This window comes from Corvus moneduloides, chromosome 21, assembly GCF_009650955.1.
Source record: "Corvus moneduloides isolate bCorMon1 chromosome 21, bCorMon1.pri, whole genome shotgun sequence".
Lineage (NCBI taxonomy): Eukaryota > Metazoa > Chordata > Aves > Passeriformes > Corvidae > Corvus > Corvus moneduloides.
Genome location: NC_045496.1, coordinates 1,126,440 through 1,146,583, shown reverse-complemented (window position 1 = coordinate 1,146,583; position 20,144 = coordinate 1,126,440). Strand labels below are relative to the sequence as shown.

Sequence of the window (20,144 nt, the reverse complement as noted above, 5' to 3'; positions counted from 1 at the left end):
TTAGTTAAGCTGTTACCACCTGCTTTTATATTTTCTTTGACATGTTAATCTTTAGGCATACATCCCTTGTGAGAACAGATGTGTTATATCATGTTTGTTAGCACTCTCAACCTTCTCTCCATGTTTTACCTGGTTTTTGCCATCATTTTTCTGTAATTATCATAAATGAATGTTTGGAAAGTTCTCTTCCTCCTTGTTGTCACAGTTAAAATATCTTATTAACAGATTTGTTTTCTTTGCCAGCAGAGCTATGAGGCACTAGGCCAAAGGCTGTCAAACAAGTTACCCATTCAGTCCATAGTCAATGGCTAAATTTACAGGATCCAGGAGAATCTGCTTCGTCTCACAGGAGAGGCCCTGGGCGAGTGCTGGGAGCAGGCAGTTGGCAGAGTCACTCCTGGGGAGAGCCCCAGATCCCCAGGTCCAGCCTCACTCGAGGAGGGAAGGGGGATCTGCCCCAGCCCAGGAGCTGCAGCCTCGGGGAGCTGGGGGGCTCAGCTGCTCCTTCTGCCCATGCAGCAGCTCTGCCTTTGTCCTCCCTGTTTCCTTGGGGCTTCTGCTGGATTTTGCTCTTTTCCCACCATTTCCTGGGAAACTTGCAGCTCATCTCAGGCTTTTTGTGGTTGTGGTTGAAGACGGAAAAAACCCAAGGACTGTGAGAGCAGGGGTTAGGGGTGTGTGAGACATCCTGGACTGTGCAAGGGCTCTGCTTGAGTTTACAATCTTAGCTTACAAAAGTTTTACCTACAAAATTGTAAGATTTCATTATATGAAATATTTATATTTTTTGGTCTTCTGTAGTTTTCAGTTTAAAATACTGACAAATATGTTCATTTGCTTATCGGGGTTGGCTATTTAATGTTTTAAAATTACTTTCTATGTCATTATAATAAGAGTTGCATTTTCCAAAACATAACTGGTAGATTCTTAGATTGGTGCCTTGCCCAGCGCTGGACTGTGCTGGCTTCCAGTGCACCAGCTCTGTGTTCCCTCTGTATTTCAGGCATGAAGAAAATGCATTTGTTTTTTTCAAAGTCTTATAAATGAAGTTTTTTGATTGGTGCAAATCTGGAAATTCAGTTTTTGGGGTTTTTTTAACAGAGGTTAAAAAAAAAACAAAACCAAGCCCTAAACCCAAGAGGGAACAAAAGCTTCCTCCTAAATGCAGCTCCACTGCAGCAGGGGAGTTTCCTCACCAGCCCCTCTGTGTCACTCTCTCCCCTCCCCGGGAGCTGAAGCTCCTGTGTGGATTTTCAGTGGAACAGTGGTGACAACCCTCGGAAGGTGTGAGGGTGATAAACCCAGGGCCTGTCTCTGTCACGCCCCGGTGCCTGCATTATTTATGAGAAATGTAGAGCTGCAGGAAAACCCACTGGAGAGTTGGGACTTCCTTGTAAATGTCAGGCGAACCTTATTGGACATGACATTTAGAAAATTATCACTTGTGGTCTTGCATATCCACTCTTAAGTATTTTAACGAGAATTAAATAATTTTATTGTGTATATAACACTTTTTCCCTCACCCTCTGTAATTCCTCTGTGCTCTCTCCCGAGTTTTGGGTTGAGACTGTTGCAATCTGTCAGATTTGCTGCCTGGGGAATTGCACAGTCGTGCCCCTTCACAGATGATCTACAAAAGAAAATTTGCCATTGCTTGAGTCAAACACGAACTGGTAACAGCATTTCACATAAAATAGAGAATGTGGCAACGGACATCAGATGTCACTGATGAGAGGGGAAAGCATGAGATGCAGAAAGGGGCAGCAAGCCATTCCCTTCCTTTATTCCTGCTGCAGCTGGGAATTCTCACGGGTGTGCAGCAGAGGAAGTGCAGCTGTGGTGAGGCAGGAGGGTGTGCGGCGCTCCCAGTGACAGCCTGTGTGGCAGGGCAAGAGGAGCAATGGGAAACCTCTGGAAGTGTTATAAGTGTATCTTGTTAATGCTCTGGCTGTGGAGCTGGCTCAGTGAGAAGCCAGGGACCAACAATCCGAGCCCTGCAGTTTTGGGATGCCTGGGTGGGGTGCCAGACACGGCTGGTGTGCCCTCCTGAAAAGGAAGGAGAGCAGCTGAAGGTCTGTAATGTTTGGCCTTCACTGAAGTGTGCAGCTGGTTCTTTATTCCTGTAGTGGGTTGAAGAAGACTCCAGTATTGCAGGGAGCCAGGGCCATGCTGCACTCTGTGGTGGTGCTTTATGCTTCCCATTATTCTGAGAGCTTTGGGGCATTCAGAGGTCCCTGGAACCTGGACCCGGCTGCGCTTGGCGCTGCCTAAACACACCCAGCTGATCAGGAGTGTCTCAGTCTCACTACAGAGTGCAGTTCATTTAGTGTTCCCATTATGCATGAAATAGAATATATTATTCTACCTGATCACAGAAGAAACATGGATACTTTATTGATGTTCTGGCCGTCCTTTAAAAAAGGGAAGCAGATTTCCTTATCCTTGTTAGTGGACGATGCAGTAATGAATGTTTACAAGGGGGTTTTTAATGGTCTTTTGTTTCTTAAGGCAAAATATTTGAGACATTTGTTGTTTTGAGGCATTAAATATGTTTTGCAAGGTAATTAAGGAGATTAATGCTAATCATAATTGTGTCCATTCAAAAATGTCAAACCTATTTAAGCATATTTTTCATAATAGTTGTTAATTAGTGAACTGCAACGAAGTTTCCACACAGAGAGGAGGAGTTAAAAGCTAATCAGAAGAAAAGTCATACAGCTGCAGATCTGGAAGACATGAGCAACCTGCAGCTGACTAACACAATTCCAGGAACGAGTCAAATATGTTGCTTTTTCACTGATCTTTTATTTATTTCCTCCCACAGTATTTTAAAAAGCAGAAACGGTTAATCCCAGAAAGGACGGTGTGGAAATATTTTGTGCAGTTATGCAGTGCAGTGGAACACATGCACTCCCGCAGGGTGATGCACAGAGGTAACATTAATTCAGTCTCTTTTCACTGAATAATAATATAATGTTCCAATTAGTAAGCGCCTACATTCAAAAACAATTATGCTGATGTTCAGCCAATGCATGTTTAGAGAGGCTGGAGCCTGCAAGATGGATTTCTCCTTCTGTCTCTGCCTCATTGTTAAAGCATTCAGGCCAAAGTGAGTGTGGTATTAGGAAGATGAGCTGCTTTGTATTCCAGACACTGATATTAAGTAGAAGTGTCAAACTTGCCATTAGAAAAGTGTCAGAAATAAAATGCTGAGACTCCTGGATACAGTGAACTCCAAGAAATAGTCTTCGTTATATTAGCTGTGACCTTAGAGAGTTGAGAAGAGTTTTCCTGTCTTGCAGGCTTTTCTGAAAAATTAATACAAATATGTCCCACACTCTCATAACCTGTTCTCTATTTTCATTAATTATTTTTCAGTCTCTTGTCTCAGAACATCTTATAAATTTGAGCTCTATCCAAAAATTACACTCTTGCTTTCAGTGTCAGTGAAGTGCTTTGGGAAGGACTGGACTCAGGAAATGCAAGTTTCCCCAAAGACACCAACACCCATCTCAGCTGCTTGTTATTTCCTTGCTCCTTTGAAGGAGGGAATTCTTCACTATATTTTTCAGCAGTGTGATGTCATTTTTGCTCCATTATGCATCCCCTGATGAAGTGTATCAATTGTACCTGAATTAGGTCTGTGATTGGTGACTGAAATGTGGAGCCTCTCAGGTTGAGACTGCTCTAACATGAGGAAAGAGCCTCTAACTCAGTCCTGATATGACTGCTTGGGAAACTGGGCTTGTAGTGATTTCTACCCTCCATGAACCAACTAGGCTGTGTAGAGCCTGGAATTTATGTATATGTGGAACAGTAATTACCCTTTGCATGAGGGGATGGTGGTGGGCAGTGCAGTTTCCTGTGGAAAGTGATCATTCCCAAGGAGAACTGGGCTCATTTCTTTGATTTCCAGCAGTTAAAGAGGTTGCCTCTGTTCTGTTGAGCTGTTTCCTACATTTTCTCTCATTGGTATTTCTTGTGTGCTGGGAAGTACACTCTGATTTTTGTGTCTGTGCAGAGCTCGAAGCCTTGGAAGATTGAGCCTATCAAAGCTCCAAAGAAGCACGGTTCTGCTCGAGCCTCTTTGTACCGCGAGCGCTCCAGGCGATGCTTCTATTGCAGCATTAGAACCAAATAACCTTTTGTGGCTTTGACCTTTTACCTTTTTCTTCTTGCAGACATAAAACCAGCCAACGTGTTTATAACAGCCACAGGGGTGGTGAAGCTGGGAGATCTTGGATTAGGCCGGTTTTTTAGTTCTAAAACCACCGCAGCACATTCCTTAGGTAAGCTGGTACTCGTTAAGCAGGGCCTGGCGTGCACGGTCAGCTCTGATGTTCAAACGCAGGGTGTCCGTCCTCCCACGGTGACACGAGTGGGAGTCAGGGGATGGGGACTGCATTTCCAGCCGTGGGTGTTTTAAATGCTCTTTGAAGGCATTAGTAAGTGTCTTCTGTTTTAAAATCCATTTGTTATTTTTTTTCTGGAAGGCCTGGCCTGGTGTGTGTTTTACAGTAAATGTAACAAAGGCAGCTTTTCCACGTTTGCCTGCACTGTGCTTGCTGGAATTCAATGTTACCCCCAATACCTTTCACAGCAGCTGCTTATCAGGGCTCTGCCCTGACTGGGGCTGTGACTGCTCGAGGTGGGTGAGCCCTCATGGCTCATCTGTTCCAAAAAGGGACTTCACTTGAAATCTGGCTTATGCTTTAAGCATCCATCTTCTCTTCATATCTTCCACATATCTCAAGGTTGTCTTCCTCATTTTTACTGTTAACATTAATTCCAGTGCAGTAAAAAATTGCACAGTTATGCAGTTCATTCTTTAAGTCTTACAGTATAAAGTATTTCATAATTGTGTCTGTGACCTCTTGAGAGGTGGCTGATTTTCCATTTTTATTAATGGGTCTGAATTTTTTGAGTCCCAAAGGTGCTTCTGTATTACAGCAGTGAAGGAACTTTGGCTTTTGGTGCAGTATTTAGGCTCTTTTACACTAATGTCTGTCAGTTGACCTTGGAACACACAATATTTGTTTCACTATTCGTGTTCGTGCAATTCCCTCCACTGAGTGTGTCTTGCTGAATCCTTTCTTAGATGTGAACAAATTTCATTGCTAATACTGGCCAACAGCACCGGGTTTCTCAGTGCACAAGGAAGGAAAATACCTGCCTTGTTTTGAGTGTGCTTAAAAAATAGGAGGCATTTCTATAGTTTACTTTCATAAAATAGATTTCCCTTTGTATCAAGAGCTGTCCTAGGATATATCTCCACCGTACTTAATAGATGAAAATAAATCCTCTTCACAGGAAGTTACAATCACATCATCTGAACAGGCCAAAATATGATCACGTCTAATTATATGATCTTATCCAGTTTGACTGCTGCACTTATTATACTAATAAGAATAAATTGGGGCTTGGAAGCTGGCTGCACATGTAAGCCGAGCTTGTGACCTTTACCAGGGCTGCTCTCTCTTAATTGAGAAAGCTGGAGTAGGAAGAGCTCAGCGGCCGGTGCACAAACCCTGCCCTTCCTCACATCACCGGTGTCCTGCAAACAGGTGAGAGGTGCAGGACACTGAGGGAGCAGCAGTGAGTGAGACTGGAGGTGTTGTGGGAGGGATGGACACATCACCATTTCCAGTGGTTCTTGGATCCAAGTGAAAAAGAATATTTTAACAATCAAAAAATATGCAGATGTGAAGCTTCTTTCTATGTTTTTGATAATTTGCCAGAGACAGAGGTTTTGTAGCAGCAGGAAATCGACTGATGTTGGGTTTGGTTTAATTAAGACATTTGTTGAAGGAGCTGTGAGGGACGAACACCCCACACCAGAGCGGGGCACCCGTGCAGGCTGGGCTGCGACGCCGAACGCGGGCACTTGTGGTGCTGCGTTGCCCCGGCAACCGCCCTGAACCATCATTTCTCTGGCTGCTGACCCATGAATTGAATGTGCGGCTTATGCAAATATATTCATCTCATTTCTCCCTTTGGTTGTATTTGCTAGCAGCAGACTGGCATGAAAGGGCATCAGGCAGTCCCGACCCGGCTGACAGGTGTAGCAGGGGCTCGGCAGCGCCCGCCGCGGCGGTGGGAACGGAGCCGTAATTAGAGCAAGGAACAGAATGAACGTCAGATGAATTACCAGGCAGCAGATCATATTTGTCAGGAAGGATTGCATACATAAAAATTAAGTGACAGTACATGCCGGGGTAATGAAAGAAAAATGAAAGATTTGCCTGTACACAGCTCGTGAGATGCCGGCGAGCACCGTGCTTTGAGCGCCGGCGGGAGCTGGGAGCGGCGCCGGGGCAGCGGGAGACCTTGGGGCAGGGAAAGCCCTGGCCCCTGGAAAACCTCCACAGGCACACCTGCCAGAGGGGCAGCATGGACGCCTCCAGCCTCCCGTGGTGCTGGGAGAGGCAGCAGGAACCAGCTGGGGCTGCGGGAGTTTAGAGGGCACCCCCTCAACTGCCACTGCCTCTTCTCCCTGGAGAGAAGACAGGAGATACTTTTCCATAGGGAAGAGCTCCTCCCATATGAGCCTTACCAGCAAATTCATGTTTTAAAGGTACTGGGCATAGCTAAGGTGACTTTTACTACTTGTTACAACATGGTGGTTCACCATCCTTCCCTAATTTCGGACTTTGGCAAACTTAACATTAAGCTGGTAGATCTTGTTTTAATAGGAGCTCTAATAAATACAGAGAATTTCCATTAATATTACAATGAATAACTTTTTTGACAACTGGTATAATGTCTGTTTTTAGCCAAATAAACTTGGCATTATCCAGAGCTTCTGACTGGCTTTACATTTTGAGGAAACAAGAGGAATAAGAAAAACAACCAACCAAACCCCAAAAGAAACCAATTTTACACAGAACAGTCTTGTTTTGGAGCAGATGATTTATTATTTATTCTTGGACAAGAATATACTTGGAGCAGATTTTCCTTTCGGGAGATTCACATAAGCCAAAATCTTCCCAGTTTAGAACGTGCCAATAGCCCTGGATTGGAGTACACGGGGTTACACGTTCCTTCTGGTTCCTGCTTGGATGTGAGGGTGAACAGCAAGGAACTGAAGAGCTCTTCAATAAATGGACCATTTGTCTGCCTTTTTTCCTTTCTTTTGCGTGCCAAGCCAGTTTGCTATCTGAAACAAAATCCCCAGGCTTGGAGGAGCTGGTAATCAGGACTTGGTAAGAAAAAATGGACACAAGAAATCCACTGAAAACATCACCAGCCAATATTGTGTGTGTTTGGAGTTCTGGCCTTTTGGTTTGCCTCTAGTATAGTATTTGTGGAAGAAAAGAGAGATGCAGAATTGCTGCAGGTAGATTGTACTATTTACATGTGAAAAACCCAACCAGCCAACCAAAAAACCCAACCCAACTACTGAACTAAACTTGAGTTTGGTAGGGTTGTGTGATTCAATAATAATAATGAAGAAAAAATAGAGAGCTTAGGGCAGCAGGCCTTGTAACAACAGCTGCAATATTATGCACAAAATATTGGGGTTTTTTAAGAGTAAATAGATTTCATCTGCTTCTTTGGTTTTGTTTCTATCATGAAAATTTGGGGGGGGGGGGGCACCTCACACCGAGATTTGAAGGAATTTAAAGTCTATTTGAGTGTGTTTGACCACAGTTTAACCTCAGCTAGTTCCCAAATTCTCCTGGGAAAAGACCTGAGCTGCCTTGTTGGAAATACACCCGAAAGAATGCAAAAGTTTAGAAAGGGATACTTGAGACCTCAACTCCTTTTAAATAGTGCTGTACATTTTTCTTGGTAACCTACAAGTGTGGATGGAGAGGGTGAACCAGGTGAGAAATCCAGACTCTCATTTTCCAGCAGAATTGCTTCCCTGCTGTCTTTGCATCACCAGGTAGCATTAAAGCATGCTCAGGAATTTTTCTCAGCTCTGTGTGTGTTCGTGGAACATGCACTAGTGTTGTTCATGTTAAAGCTAAGCTAATAGTTCTGGGAAAACTTTATTACTATTTGAAAAACTGGGCAGTTTTTTGTTTTTCATGGAGGCATTCAAAAAGCCTCAATGTACACAGCCTATAAAAATATCTGGAAATATTCTGCGCTGTCAGTCTAATGCAGTCTGTGTAAAAGTGTGGGAGAGCCTCTGCTGTGCAAGGCTTGTCTGGGTTGCATCAAACGCAGTGAATGAGACTGAGAGAGCCTCCTAAAAGTATAAATCAGATTTCTCGTGGTTTTGCACAGGAGCAGCTAGGGATGAGTTTCACAGGAAGCTTCGCTCGTGGCTGAGCCATGTTTGCATATGTGAGAGGAATGGAATTTGAATTTCATTTCTGGAATAACTTTGCCACCTTTGCCTCTCTTCCTAATCTTAACTGGGAATAATTAGGATTTCCCTACCTTGGATGTTGCAGCTATGCCAGGGTTGTTGTAGCTGCCCACGGGCAGTGCTGGGAGAGCAGGAATGCTCTGGCATCACTGAAGTGGCTGATGTTCAAGTAAAGGGTTCCAACTTCCAGGAGTAGAGCAGGAAGCTCCTTCCTTAACCATAATCTTCCCTATGGTTTTGTGACCTTTATAACTTCAAATGTATTGCTCTACCACCTGGTGAGTAACGTTGAATCTGAGCAGTATTTTGTATTTTCAGCAGGGCAGATGCTGAGGAAAGTTTCTGATTAATAGTCTCCGATTAGACTGTTCTTGTCAAATTGACTAATGGGATGCAATGGCGAGCCCCGACTGATTGGACTGGAAGCCTTGTGCAGTTTTCTAGAAGATGCTCATTACAAGAGATTCCCACGTAATGTTGGACAGGCCATAAAGAGAATTGGCCTTGTCAGTCTTTTATCATGACAGTCATTTAAAAATTAATGCATCAGTTTTGAAACGCCGAGACCTGCTTGTTTGTACATTTGCTGACAAGACTACAGTAATGATAGGTAAATGTGCAAGGTGGACCCACAAAATGAGCTCAGGCGTGGAGTGCTCCCAGAGCCATTAATGGGATGGAGCAGCCCCGTGGCCCCGATCCAGGGCCGGTGACGCACTGAGCCGTGCCACAACCCCTGTCACAGCCCTGTCACCGCTGGCACGGCGGCCGGGGGAGGCATGATCTGAACCGACAGTGGGGCCGCCCAGCAGAGCTGCTCCCACGGCAGCAGGGCCTGCCCCTGGAGCCCACACGTTGTGATTTGCTCCGAGGTGCCCACGCAGTGACCTGGAATAACTGAGTGCCAGAACAGCCGCGGCTCCGGGGCCCTGGCACCGGCACCGCTGAGCTCAGGGACCAGAGGGAGCAGAAGTGGGGCTGGTGCTGGTGCTCCTCCTGCCAGCCCTGTGCTCCAAGGCTCCTGGAGCTCCTGGCACAGCTGGCAGAGCAGCAGTGAGGAAGAGTTGCAGGTAGGGAGGGGTCTTACACTGCTGCCCTGTGGGGACTTCCAGAAGTGTCTTCCACAACTTCCTGGAATGAATCACCGTTTCTTCTGCAGCTGCTTATTTTTAAGCAGGAGAATGAATCAGTGCTATCCCAGCCAAGTCAGTTCTTGTACAGAAACCTGGCAGATGTGTGGGAATTACTTGGAGAGCTGTACTGTCCATCGTGTGGATGTTGCATGCACATGGGATAGAGCCACAGAAAGCCTCTGAATGAGTGCTTTCTGCTCCTGGTGTCCTGGGAAGTTACTCTGGGTAGTCTAGTAAAAATTACTAACTACTAGTAGGACTCTGGTTTCCCCCTTTCACAGGCAATGAAACCCAGCCAGGTCTGGGACTGTGCCAGTCTGACCTGCTCCTCCTGAGCATGGAAGCAAAGTCATCTCCATGTGTTACTTTTCCTATGTTGTCATTTGTATATTTGTATATTACATTTGCAAAAATGTAACTTCTCATTAGGGTACTCTTCACATTGAAAGGGAAGTAATTTCTAAAGGAATGACCTGAAAGCATGAGCTAAGTTCATCACACAGGGCAGCTGATCACTGAACCATCTTGGGGGTCCAAATAAATTACCTTCTCTGTGCTGGGTCACCTGTGCAGGTGCCAGGGCCTGGGTTTTGCCTCTCAAGGCTGTTGCTTTGTGCCCCAGAACTCATTTGTTTCCCACAGTGTGCAGATCCCTCCATAGGCACACTGGAGAAGGTGGTGCCTGTTCTTCCACTTCCAGCACCATCCTTCAGCTGCTTATTAGTCATGCAGCTGTCTTCAGGCAGCATTTCAAATGGAGAAATTGTAAACTGAATTTTACAGGCAAATTAAACATTTGCCATCTTGTGAAGAAAGGTCTTTAATTAGGAGAAGGATACAGTGAGTGCCAAAAGGAAAAAAAAATTGACAGGGGATGGACAAGCAGGGGAAGCAGGAGAAAAGAGCATATACAGTCCTTGGATGTTTTAATAAATGATGTATCTGAGGATTATTTGATGTAGTTGAGACGGCCAGGATGTCTTGTACTTTCAGTACCACAACTGAAACTTATTTAGGATTTAAAAAAGAACCTTTTTGAGGTAAGGAATTTATTAATAATTTCCTGTAACTTCTGTCCAAAATACTGAGTAAATTTCTTTTGATAAAATACAGACTTGTGGAAGTGCATGGAAATCCCCCAGCTTCTGACATAACTTCAAGTCAGAGCAGGGTTTTAAAGTTTGGAATGATTATCTTGTTTTTTTCAGACAGGCTTTGCATTCCTGGCTGGTGCTGGGCTTAGTGTGTCCCCTGCAGGGCCTGGTGACCTGTCAGAGGTCCCCCATGTCACTCTGTGACACTTTGTGCCCTGTCAGGTGAGCACTCAGTGATGTGCTGGCCCCCGAGTCCTGCTCTGGTGTCACAGTCATGACACCCAGTGCAGTCTGGTGAACCAAGGGGATGATCCCTTCCAATGGCTCTGTCCATCCAAGACACTCTGAAGGTTCTTGGGAGCCTGGAAGGGAAACAAAGCATTTCTCAAATGTCAGAAATGCAGAAGATATCTTCAACAATGTTCACCATTCTCTGTTCTGTATGTGATGATAAATTTGGGTCTGATCAGGTCTTTGTGCTACACCTGAGCCTTTAATGAAGTTTCTCTCTGTATGACACAGGCTGCACAGTCACTTGCAAGACAATAACCCCTGGTTTGTTTGTTTTTGCAGTGGGAACTCCCTACTATATGTCCCCAGAGCGAATACATGAGAACGGCTATAACTTTAAGTCTGATATCTGGTCTTTGGGCTGTTTATTGTATGAGGCAAGTATCTTTTCACTTTTTTACCCTGCATTTTCCATAACCACACAGTTCAGGACAGGAATTGAGTAGGTCAGGCTGCCTGTAGTCAACTTTTTGAGAATCCTTGGAAAAAGCTGACTTGTGTTTGTTGTGCACTTTCTGAGCATGAATGAAGGGGTTGTGCCATTCAGCACTTGCACAAAGTTAATTTAGGTCACAGCAGATGTGGAGGATGAAGCCATGGAAAGCCAGCTCACTGCATTCCTCCTTCCTGCTGGGAGCAGAGCTCTGTTAGGGCAGCATAGTCAGAGTTTTTCCTGACTGCATTTGTTTTGAAAATGGCAAATTCATTTGAGTGCAGGTTACTGGTTTCTTAGACGGAATTCTGACCAATTGTGGTATTTTAATTTTGGGAACTTCCAATAAAGAAAAGCAGAGGTTTTATGTAATGTGAAGTTGGTGTCTCTAACTACTAGATTATGGCTGGAAGTTTTTCTAATTGTACGTTGTCTTACAGCTTGAGGCACAGACCCAGAGCAGGCACGTTTGGATGAACTGCCCAGTGTGCAACTGGTTCTTAAAAGCAATTATTACCTGTGTTCTGAAAATAAGTGCTATGATTTTGTAACTGCTTTTGGTTTTGTGATTTCATTTCTAGCAGGGATCATAGGGTATCGAACAGTCTTGTACTCCTTTGTAATCTAATCTAAATCTTTTTTTAGATGGATGCTTCTTCCAGTTTAAGTGACAGTGCATGCCAACATTTAGAAAGCTTTTATCCCAGCCCAGAGAATTAAAAATCTCTGGGATATTTAGTCAAGAATATTGCTCACATCCTCTGTGGTTAACAGATTATGGGAACTGGTGACATTTTGCTTCTCAATACAACTTCGGGTAATCACATGGAATTAGAGAATAAACAGAAATGTAATTAATTTTGTGAGCACATCAGATGTGAAAACTGCTATAGCTGAGCATGGACTTCAGCTGGTTGATTAAACAAACTTTGTAGGACACGACAGGATAAAAGTAAATTTTCCCATAACATCTGTAAGGCTCTGAGTCGAGGCCTGTGGCCCTACCCTGGGGTGTTGGCCTGGCCAGGTCTGTTGGGAGCAGCCGGAGTGGCCCCAGTCAGACTCCACTCCCTGGGTGCTGCTGCAGTGCTGGGGTGCTCTGAGTCACTCCAGGCTGAGCTCCCAGAGATGGGATTCCAGATTTATGCAGAGAGAAATATTTAGCGTTGTGCTAAGATATGTTTTTGTTGCAGGCAATATGGTCCCCTTATGGCACAGGAGTCTTGGTACTCCTTGTATTTCAAGAAGCTGAATTAATTGCACACTAAACATAATTCTGTGGTAGGAGTAGCAGTACTACAGTAACATCTGAAAGATTTGGCATATGAAGCGTTTTGAAATTTCCTTCCTACGTAGGTAAGCCTTAACTTAGGGAACAGGAGCTGTGAGATACTGCAGATTCCAGGGAGGACTGGACAGGTACCAATTCTATGTTCAGTAGTTAAACAGCTACTTGACTTCTTAAACTTTGTAGAATTCGGAAAATTAAGCATCAGATCTGTGTGTCTTTGAAGGAACTGTTTTATCTGCTCTAATGTCTTGTAAGGAGAGTGTTTTTCCATTTTGCTTAGAAGTAAGGAAGGGATGCTTGTTTGGGTATGAGTCACTTCTGATATTTCTCTGGATAGATTGTGTAGATAAGCTGCAGAGAGATTTAATGTACAAATTGCCTTCAGAGACACGTGTGTCCACTGGAATCCACTTAGGGAACATTGAGGGCTTTGGGACATGATGCCACATAGCACCACTTAACTTTGACATTGATAATCATACAGTGATTTTTATTAAATCTTATCAATATAGTAGTAACTGTCTTCATCCCTCACTTCCTGTAGATATCTGTCAGCAAGATAACTTGGAGGGGATAAAAATAAGTTGTTAATTCCCAGAATGTAGCTACAAGCAATGACTTCAGCAGTTCTGGCAAGACGATCAATTTAAACACTAACAGGGATTCCCATTTCTGGATGTTGAACCAGTCATGCTGCGTGGTGGGCGTTTTCCATGGAGATCTGGCTGGCCTGGGGTAATTGCTCTAATCAAAATGTCAGGAGCAAACCCCAACGCAGCATCACAAACTGTAGTTAGTGAGATACTTGGAGTGCCTGTGGTCACGGCCCTGCAGCCCTGACTGCTGTAGTCACAACTGGGTGCTCTCTCTTCCACTTTAATTCCCTGCATTTACTATCCCAAACCCCACAGTATTTCCTTTTCATTCCTCCCCTTTTGCACATGAGCACTTAACCTGGAGTGAAAAGTTAATGGGAATTGGAAAATCCCTCTCACCCTCACTGGCATTATTGATGTGTGTATCAAGATCTTGGAGGCTCTGTTTAACCTTTGCTTGCTTTCTGTGCTTTCCCTAATGCCCCCATTAGTGCTCTCCCTGGAACAGTCCGTGCTGGGCTCTCCAGTTTGTTTTAACTGATTGAGAGCAGTTTGCTATCAATCCTAACTGGGGAGTAGAGTCTCTAATGGGACTCTGTAATTTTTCTCCCACTGATATGCCTGCTACTGTCATGACAGTAATGAAGTAACAGTAGCACTTCCCCTTTTACCTTCAAAACCTTCCAAACGCTCTTGTCCTGTGCTGGGCTCTTTAGGATCCTGTCAGAAGACTTGTCACCCCTCAGGTCTGCGGGTTTGTGAGGAGTAACTTAGTGTCACTACTAATAGTAGTGGTGAGGAGTGAGGAAGAAACATAGTAACTTCAAGTTCTTTAAAAGATACGTGTATGTTTTAAACAAAGAGTGGTTTATCTTGGTGTGTCCTGCATGCTCAGCACTTGGATGTGTGTTAGTGGTGGTGAGGTTTTGGTGAGACCCCCTGGCTGCAGCCCCTTCCTGCAGTGCCTCTGGGAATCCAACCCAAACCCAGCATTTAAACCCCTGCCCTCATCAAAACAGCTTCTCTGACACCAAATCACTAATAATCCATCAATCTTGGTTCCTCACTGTGGGGTAATAGATTGGAAGATTTGGTATTGGCTCTCTTCAATTCTGCTGGGAGCTCACTGTGTGTCAGAATGAGCCAGAATTCTCCAGACACTTTCACTGCACAGGTAACGAGCAACAGACCATTAATCATCAAATAACCACCTTAAAGCATAGTGAGAAGCATCAACTTCAGCTGGCCTCGGGATGAAACTGAAAGGGGAAAAAGACCACATTGATGAGGAACATTTTCAGGAGTTTCATTCTCAAATCTGCCTGGGTTACTCTGTTCTAAATAGCAGATTTCCAGCAGGAGATAGGTTTGTTTTGAGGTTGTTTTGGGTTTTTTAAAAGATGATGTGCATTGCTCATGCTTACAAGGTCCTTCATATTCTAAGCAGCTAAATATCCAATGATTGAGAGAGATGATTGTATCTGAGAGGGTTTCAGAGTTGTCTTAGAGCCAGTTTGAGTTCTTACTGATGGGTTGGTGGTCTGAGCATCCTATTTCTTGGGGTTTTTTTCTTTGGAAGCCTGGCAGAGCCTGGCACCAGCCGTACAGGGGCTGCAGAGCTGTTGGGATCTCGGAGCAGCCTGGGCTGGGGCAGGCTGGGAGCAGCAGCATCCCTTGCTCTGCTCACTGGCAGAGAACAAAATTGGCTCTTGCAAACTGGCAGCGCCGAGGGCTCTCAAATCCTTTGTGTTTCTGAAGCGTTTTGTTTTTTTCTCTCCAGATGGCAGCTCTGCAAAGTCCCTTCTATGGAGATAAAATGAACCTGTTTTCTCTTTGCCAAAAAATAGAGCAATGTGACTATCCACCTCTTCCAGCTGAACATTATTCTGAAAAGGTAAATTGGGAGTGTGGTTGCAGGGGAATGGGGATGTGCAGTGAAGTTCCTGCTGGCACAGAGAAAGGGAACCCAAGTGAGAACCCCCCACATCCAGGGAAGAACAGGGGAAATTACTTTTGTGGTGTCTGAATATTGACAACCTAAATCAAAACAAAAAAGATTTCTTAATATGGGGAATATTGTGAAACTGAAGATCTGTGAGGCTGGCAGAAACCAGCAGTGAGCCGTGGGAAAGCCCTCTCCTTGCTTCCTTTCCCATAAAACATTTCATAAAAGAGCACTGATATGTTTGTTTATGAAGTCTTCAGTGTGTGACAAAGTGGGGAAGGATTCATTTTAAGAAAAAGAGAAGAAAAGCCATTTAGTTTAATGCAATAAGCACCTCTACAGCAGCTGCATGGGGGCTTTTTGAGTCCGGGTTTGTGTGTCTGAACATGAGGAATGGGGAGCAGCATCTGAACCAGTGCATAAACCCCACTGTCCCAGTTCCTGCTCCCCCAGCTGCAGACATGTGCGTTGGGTTTCCTCAGGGCCTCTTGAGATGAGCTTGACTTTTTTCTGCCTCACCTCGACAAAGCAGCTGGTTTTCCTTAACCTCCTCATTCCTTACATTTTCCTTCTATTTGAAGGGAAATGGCTAATGGAATTTTAAATGTTCACTATATCCCGTGGGGTTTTTCTTTTGTTTCACTCTACCTCCTCAGCATCCTGAGGAGGAGGCAGGATGCCAGGAAATACTGAGCGCAGCCACTCTGGCCTCTGCCCTGGGAGGGACCCCGCGCCACACTTTACTTTTTGCTTTGTTTTTCCTTACCAAGTAACTCGTGCAAAACAATGCTTTGAGAACTAGTCTGTAAAAGTGAATTTTAAAATTTTTTTGCCCCAAGCTCCGTAGCAGCGCCCGGCTCTGCGTGTCCCTTTGCCGTGCTGCTGCAGCTTGCATTTCAGGATATGCCTGTTGGCAGCAGGAATTAGTGTAAGTTGACAGATGTGTTTCCTGTCTTTACAATTACTGTCTGTTTGCTTCCCTCTGGCAGTGCTAAAGAGTGCATGTAGTGCAGTGATACAGTCGGGGTGAGAAGGATGGTTTAGAGCTCAAAGGCGCCGGGTCCCACAGAACTCCAGATGGTTCATGCACTATTAACTGGATGCTGGTGGAGGCTGTGCCTGTGGCAGTGTTTGCGGCAGAGCCTCTGCTTTAGTTCTTTCAGGGATGTTCCTCTTCTCTGTGGCCTTTTGTGCCTCGCCAGTCCAGGCCGTCCTGTGAGCAACTGCATGCTGCTGGAAGCAGGAGGAGTTGAGATCCAGCCAGGATTGGTTTTCTATATTGGGAACAAATTTGCTGGTAACTGGAGATGCTGGCTGGTGGTGCTGATCCAGGCTCAGCCCACTGGTTCCTGTAGGTGCTGGTGAATGCCTGTGAGGACAGAACTGCCTGGGCTGTGTTTCAGTGCTGCAGTCACAAGGGAGCACAGTTACTGTTTGGACAAATGGTACTGATAGCAGAGGCCCTGGGCAGAGTAGAAGCATTTTCAGTTGTTTGCAGGAGTTTTGTGGTCAGGGCTGAGATACATGCTCGCTCTTTGGGGTCTCAGGGTCATGAAGGCAGCAATGTCCCTGCCCTGAGCTGCTCAGAGTCACCAGAGAATGGGGCAGGGCCAGGCAGCAGGTCTGGGTTGGGAGCAAGGACTGGGCCTCGCTCCATCCAGAGCTGGAAACTTCGGGTATGTTTGTTAATGCAGCTGAAGTCGTGTGCTTGATAGCTCTATGGCCATGCTTTTAATTACTGTTAAAATAATTGGCACTGTGGCTACTGGGAGGATGTGAGAAGATCAGAGGCTCAAGGCTGTTTCTCCTGGTGCCTCAGGGGTACGAGCAGCTTTCAGTGTCTGTATAATTAAAAGCTACAATCTTTCATGTGCACAATAAAGAGGGCTGGGAGGTGGGGAGACTCCAGCTCTTCTGCATTTTATTTATTAAACATAATCAATGACCAGTTTCTCCTCCTCATAAAGGCTTTTAGGAAACACCAAGATCTCCTAGTTGTGTCCAGCAGCTTAAGATACATAAGTGCCAGTCAGACTTGTTACACTGAAAGGCTTGAGCGGGTTTAGTGCCGGGGTTGGTGCGGGAAGGGCAGCACAGCTGCTGTTCCTGAGAGCTCTGCTGAGTGTCCTCCTTTCCTCAGTTCCCTTTCACTGGCAGGTCCTTCCTCTCCTCCCACCTCAGTCCCTTCCCTTCCCTTCCCTTCCCTTCCCTTCCCTTCCCTTCCCTTCCCTTCCCTTCCCTTCCCTTCCCTTCCCTTCCCTTCCCTTCCCTTCCCTTCCCTTCCCTTCCCTTCCCTTCCCTTCCCTTCCCTTCCCTTCCCTTCCCTTCCCTTCCCTTCCCTTCCCTTCCCTTCCCTTCCCTTCCCTTCCCTAGCCCTGGGTGCACAGGGTCCTCCTGCACAATGTAAAATATTCTGGGGTGGAGGAAATTTAAATCTTTAGTGACAATTTGGTGGAAAAGGTTATTCCTGGCTCTTTTGGAGGTGGGACACACAGACATGAGACAGACACATGCCTGCAATCTGCCCAGCAACATGTGTATAAAAGAAGTTCCCCTCTCCTGGTGCGGCCTCCAGCCCTTGGGCAGACATTCCTGCAGCCTCTTCCAGGAAGACAGCAGTGGATTCACTGACATTTGCCTGTTTTGCTGTCTTGCAGCTGCGGGAGCTGGTGAGCATGTGCATATACCCCGACCCAGATCAAAGGCCTGACATCAGTTACGTGCACCAAATAGCCAAACAAATGCACGTGTGGACCTCGAGCACATGAGCGCCGCGGCCGCGCAGAGCCAGCACAGCTCAGTCTTACTTGAATTCTTTTTCTCAGCTGAAAGCGACTGGTGCCAGGTCACACAGGTGGGAGGTTGAGCACTCACAGCAGAGGCTCCATCATTTGCAGGTTATTTGATAAGGACTCTTACAGGTGGTCGTGCTTTAACGTGAAGATTCTGTGAGGTATTGCAAGTGATTCTTTTTATTTTTTATTTTTGAGGCCAATAATGTTATGGATGTAGATCATTTAAGGGTCCTTTCTTAAAACTGTCGTGTGTAATCTAGGATAGCCGCTATTACTGAGGGCTCGGCCTTTGCCAGACCTTCTCTCTTAACTGTAATGTGAAATATTGAAATAATTCCTTCAGTGAAATCACTTTATACTAATGTAAGAATTACCATAGATTTTGTGTAATTTGTATAACTGCTACTTTGCCTCTTCTGCAAATGGTTAATAGGAAATTCAGTTTTTACTTGGTATATTTTAAAGCAGTCATTTATGTTTTTATTAATTTCCTCCTCTTCAGACTTAGGAACTGGGACAGGTTGGGGGGTGGGAAACACTTTTGTTTCATGATTTCTTTTTTTTTTTTAATTGAAAGAGTATTTTGCTGATGCATTTCTCTGTCAGAGATGAGTTAAACATGAGCCTGGGGAAAAGAAGACAAACAAGCCAAGCAAACCCCAACCAGCCTTGCTCCTGCAGAGAATTGCTCCTTACCCTCATTTTTCCCTTTTGGAATGGTTCTTCTTCACCTCCAGGTTCTTGTTTAAAACCAGTGTTTATCAAAGCCAACTCAGTTTTGGTGCAGAGACTTTTACATGTTCCATAGTACGTTGGGTACTACCAGTGGAACTTCAGCAGTGTTTTAAACACTTGGAAAATTTTTTAAAAATAAATGAAATGCTTTGTGTATGAAATTCTGCATAGGATCAGCCCCTTCTCTCAAACTGTGAAAGCTCACTACAGAATGTGAATGTTTATAAAATCTCAGCCTGATCTGAAGGAGTCATCGTCTTTAACTGCATGAAAATTGTCAACCAGCTAAATTCATTCATTGAATCAATGATTTGTTTCATTACTGTCAATGGAAATACTCACTGCTTTAGGAACAGCCGTGGATTCACGTTCCAGTGTCTCCATTCCATGTGCCTGTCGGGAGGAGCAGGGCTGCACTCGGTGCTCCAGAGGAAATCCCTCAGCCTGTGCTGCTCCAGTGCCGCTTCCACATGTGACAGGGGCTCGTGCCAATGTATAGATTTGTGTGTGACAGTTCAAATGCAGCCTGTGCCTGTTTTTTTTTCTTAAGGAAAGCTTACAATCCTTAAATTTTTTTGAACTAAGATTAGGGTTAGAGGGTTACATACATATATATGCTTTTAGTGGATTTTTTTAACCTACTTTTCTCTACTTTAAGGAAAACTGCAGTGCCATCTTCCAACTACTTCCTCTCAAATTTGGGAATAATTTTATGGGATACCAAGAAAAGCCATTAATTGCTGTGAATATGGTTGGTATCATTAATGCAAGGTGCCATTTTACTGAGGGTTCTCAGCAGAAAGTTGAGGCTGCTGCTCACAGGAGAGATGTGGGAAATTCAAATCAGCAGGAGAACATTGTGGAGGCACCAAATGGCTCCCACCATTCCCATGCCAACCAGCTTGGTTATTTATACCAGCTTCTTTAGCACTTCCCAGAGTTCAGCCTGAACCCCCTCTGGTTCCACTGCAGCTTTCCTTGGAGCCATGGCTTCCAGGGAAGCTCAGCTCAAAAATGAGTATCTGGAGAAGTCGGGTCACTTTCTTGCTACATAAAATTTCTTAGTGCTTATAAAGAAATGTATTTCAAAAAGTAATTTTTCTGCAATTGTGCATTTTTAAATAAATAAAAAAAATATTTCCAAAATAAACACCTTTGTTTAAAAAACAAAAAAGTCCAGTGTTAAAGGTCCAAGTGGAGGTGAATTACAAGACCATCAGACTTGAAATGATGCTGGATCTGCCCTGTATCCTGTCCGTATCTACAGCAGACAGGGAAGCAATAACATCAACATCCCCTGATGACCCTGATGATACCCTGCACTGAGGTAGCAGGACACCAGTGTCTGCTGGAGGGCAAGGTCAGCAATTCAGAACCACCAATGCTCACTGTTTTCTTACATTCTATTAAATTAAAACCTATCAAATTAGACTTCTGCAGAGTAGTTTTATTCCTGGTGTTTTGTTCCTGGACTGAGGTAACAAAGCAGCTCCTTTTCTGCCCCCAGTGCC

General features: G+C 44.8%; 1 protein-coding gene across 2 annotated transcripts in view; it reads left to right on the top strand.

Annotated features, from left to right (window-relative positions):
• NEK6 (NIMA related kinase 6) overlaps window positions 1–20,064 on the top strand; it is a 47,146-nt gene extending 27,082 nt beyond the window's left edge. For both annotated transcript variants that reach the window (XM_032130428.1, XM_032130429.1), the window contains exons 6-10: window positions 2,825–2,933; window positions 4,182–4,289; window positions 11,121–11,215; window positions 14,939–15,052; window positions 17,761–20,064. In XM_032130428.1, the coding sequence (XP_031986319.1) occupies window positions 2,825–2,933; window positions 4,182–4,289; window positions 11,121–11,215; window positions 14,939–15,052; window positions 17,761–17,871 (537 nt within the window). In that variant the 3' untranslated portion in view covers window positions 17,872–20,064. The remainder of the gene's footprint in view (window positions 1–2,824; window positions 2,934–4,181; window positions 4,290–11,120; window positions 11,216–14,938; window positions 15,053–17,760) is intronic.
• Window positions 20,065–20,144: the final 80 nt, after the last annotated feature.